The sequence below is a fragment of the Nothobranchius furzeri genome, chromosome 11 (assembly GCF_043380555.1).
Source record: "Nothobranchius furzeri strain GRZ-AD chromosome 11, NfurGRZ-RIMD1, whole genome shotgun sequence".
In the NCBI taxonomy this organism is placed as follows: Eukaryota; Metazoa; Chordata; class Actinopteri; order Cyprinodontiformes; family Nothobranchiidae; genus Nothobranchius; species Nothobranchius furzeri.
The window spans coordinates 45,705,291-45,707,644 of record NC_091751.1 but is presented as its reverse complement, the minus strand read 5'-3'; the positions used below and the strand labels follow the sequence as shown (position 1 = coordinate 45,707,644).

General features: G+C 38.9%; 1 protein-coding gene across 1 annotated transcript; it reads right to left on the bottom strand.

The window, feature by feature from the left end:
- Positions 1-791: 791 nt before the first annotated feature.
- On the bottom strand, positions 792-2,033 carry apoda.2 (apolipoprotein Da, duplicate 2). The gene is made up of 5 exons (XM_015956374.3): positions 1,946-2,033; positions 1,722-1,854; positions 1,478-1,599; positions 1,211-1,296; positions 792-1,100 (listed from the first exon to the last, which is right to left on the bottom strand). Exons 2-5 carry the CDS (start codon positions 1,839-1,841, stop codon positions 859-861), a joined length of 570 nt encoding a protein of 189 aa, XP_015811860.1. The 5' UTR covers positions 1,842-1,854; positions 1,946-2,033; the 3' UTR covers positions 792-858.
- Positions 2,034-2,354: the final 321 nt, after the last annotated feature.

Genomic DNA, 2,354 nt, shown 5'->3' with positions numbered 1-2,354 from the left:
TAATATACCCCCTATAAAGATGCTGCTGTTCTCAAGCAGCAGGTAATGAGCAGGCGTATCCTGCAGCTCTCTGTTCAACTGCAACTTCAAACAAAGTAGCGTCACATAATTTCTCTATGAAATGAAGAATAAAAAGACTTGATTGTTATTTTCCAGCAACATCAAGAGGAGTTATAAAGACAAAGATGTGCCAGACGTTAATTTGCCACCTTCACAAAGATTTTATTACATCACCGGCTTTCCTTTGATGAGAGTCTGGTTTGAACAGATATTTGAACAGGTGCCAACTCCCACGTACACTTCTCTTCATCGCACACACAGTAGCAGATTTGCGAAGATAAATGTGTTTGGGTTTTTGTAATAGGACTCAAGGAGGATAACATACATGTAAAAAGATTAGGGGAGTCTGAACTACAAGCCTTTTCATGCAGGTTGAGAGGAAAACAGAGACGTTTCCAGAGATTTTTTGCACATCCATGAATCAATAATCTGTTTTAATCTGCAGGATTTGCAGATGACACATGCAGCATAAAAAATAATACATTTGTTATTCAGATTTTCAGATTACTACTCATTATAATGAGAATAGTGAGCTAAAAGTTTTGTTTAGTAGCTAAAAACAGTTGATGTTTAAGAAAACTTTGTTTAGCTGCATAGTTTTGCTGTGCTTTGTGCAACATTAATTAGCCATGCTTATTTTATTTCACTTTAATCAGAATTATGATTCTCTTCAAACTCAGTGTTGATCATCACAGATCTTCACTCAACAAAATAAAAACAAATGCAGCATGTTTGTCTAAATCAATCTGTTTTATTACATTGACCTCAAATATTCAGAGAGATTCAAAGACTGCTCATTCACTGGTTCATGACGCTGCAGTAAGCTTCATCCTGATTGGTGGAGAGCAGCTTGTTCACTTGGACTTTGTTGGACAGCAGGATGTTGTGCAGCTCCTGCAGAGTTTCCTCAGGCAGAGTAGGCGTCCTGCTCAGGATCCAGGTAAAATCCACATGGATCACACCCAGATCCGTACAACTGTAGACCAGAGCGTAGCTGTCGTAGTCGGTGGACAGAACCCAGTAGGGAGACGGGGGTGCATCTGTATGGGAGAAGAGAAAGACTTTAAATGAGTCATTGTTAAGTTTAAAAAGTACAGCTCAACTGGAATCTAAACCAGCAATGGAATTTAAAACCTTTGAGGGTTCCTACCCTCAAAGAAGTAGACCAGCAGTTTGGCAGGTTCGATGGGACTGGGTTTGGCAATCCCATTTATTTCACTGATGGTCCCATTAGCGCTAAAACGACAATTATGAGAGTTAAATGAAGGATCTGACTTTTGATGTTCCATGCGTGGAACATCAAACGATGATACATAACATAAAACATTTTATTTTAATATTCTACACATTAAACTTTGAATTAGGAAAAAAAAACAAGATTTTCTCTAGAAGAGAAGAGTGATGAAACAGATCTCACAGCAGCTCCCTGTTGAGGACACCGACGACACCGGCGCTCTCCAGGCTGTAGGTGGCGGTGCAGCAGTGACCCAGCTGAAAGCTGTTTGGCAGCCTCTGGATCTCAAACCATTTACCAAGATACTGTGTAAAAACAATCAGACAAGGTCCAGTTCAGTGCTGAATGCATGTAAAAGAATCCAGATACACTCCAGTTTGTGTTTAGCAATGGATGCACTGGTATTTTAATAGTTTTTTGTATTCACCCTTGCAGCATCAAACTTCTCCTGCACTGCAGCATTTGGGCAACGACCAGGCATGATGACCTGAGCGTCTGCTGCCAGAGCGAACAGCAGAATGACGGAAAAGATCCAGATCAGGCTCATCTTTCTACACAATCTGTTAAAAAAATGCAGAACAGAATTGAACTTTATTGTGTTTTCCTAAAATAATGTATTACTTTGAGCAGAAAAGAGTAATCATTTCTCACCTGCTTTGCTGAGTCTAAGTGAACTGTTCTGTGTTTTGGAGCCACATTTAAAGCAACGACGCATTTCCGCCCTTTTACTTGATTTGCATGTTGGTTTACTTTGAGTGACTTGTGTGAGAAACTCAGCAGCTGTGTACATAAAGTTTGCCGATTAGTGTAGTATGGACTTTGGCTGTTGTGCAAAAAATGTTGTATTTTATAACATCTTTTGTAAACGTGATGATAACAAACTTGTGTAATGGTGTGTTTTCGCACAGTGTTTATACATTTAAGCCCAAAAACAAAAGTATATCGATTGACCTTGGTCTTTTTAGGGTTTAATATTTATAAAAAAAATGACAATGTTTACTTTAACCTCCTGGTTAGCAGTTAGGTGTGAAATCGTTAAGTTTCTAAAGGTTTCAAAACA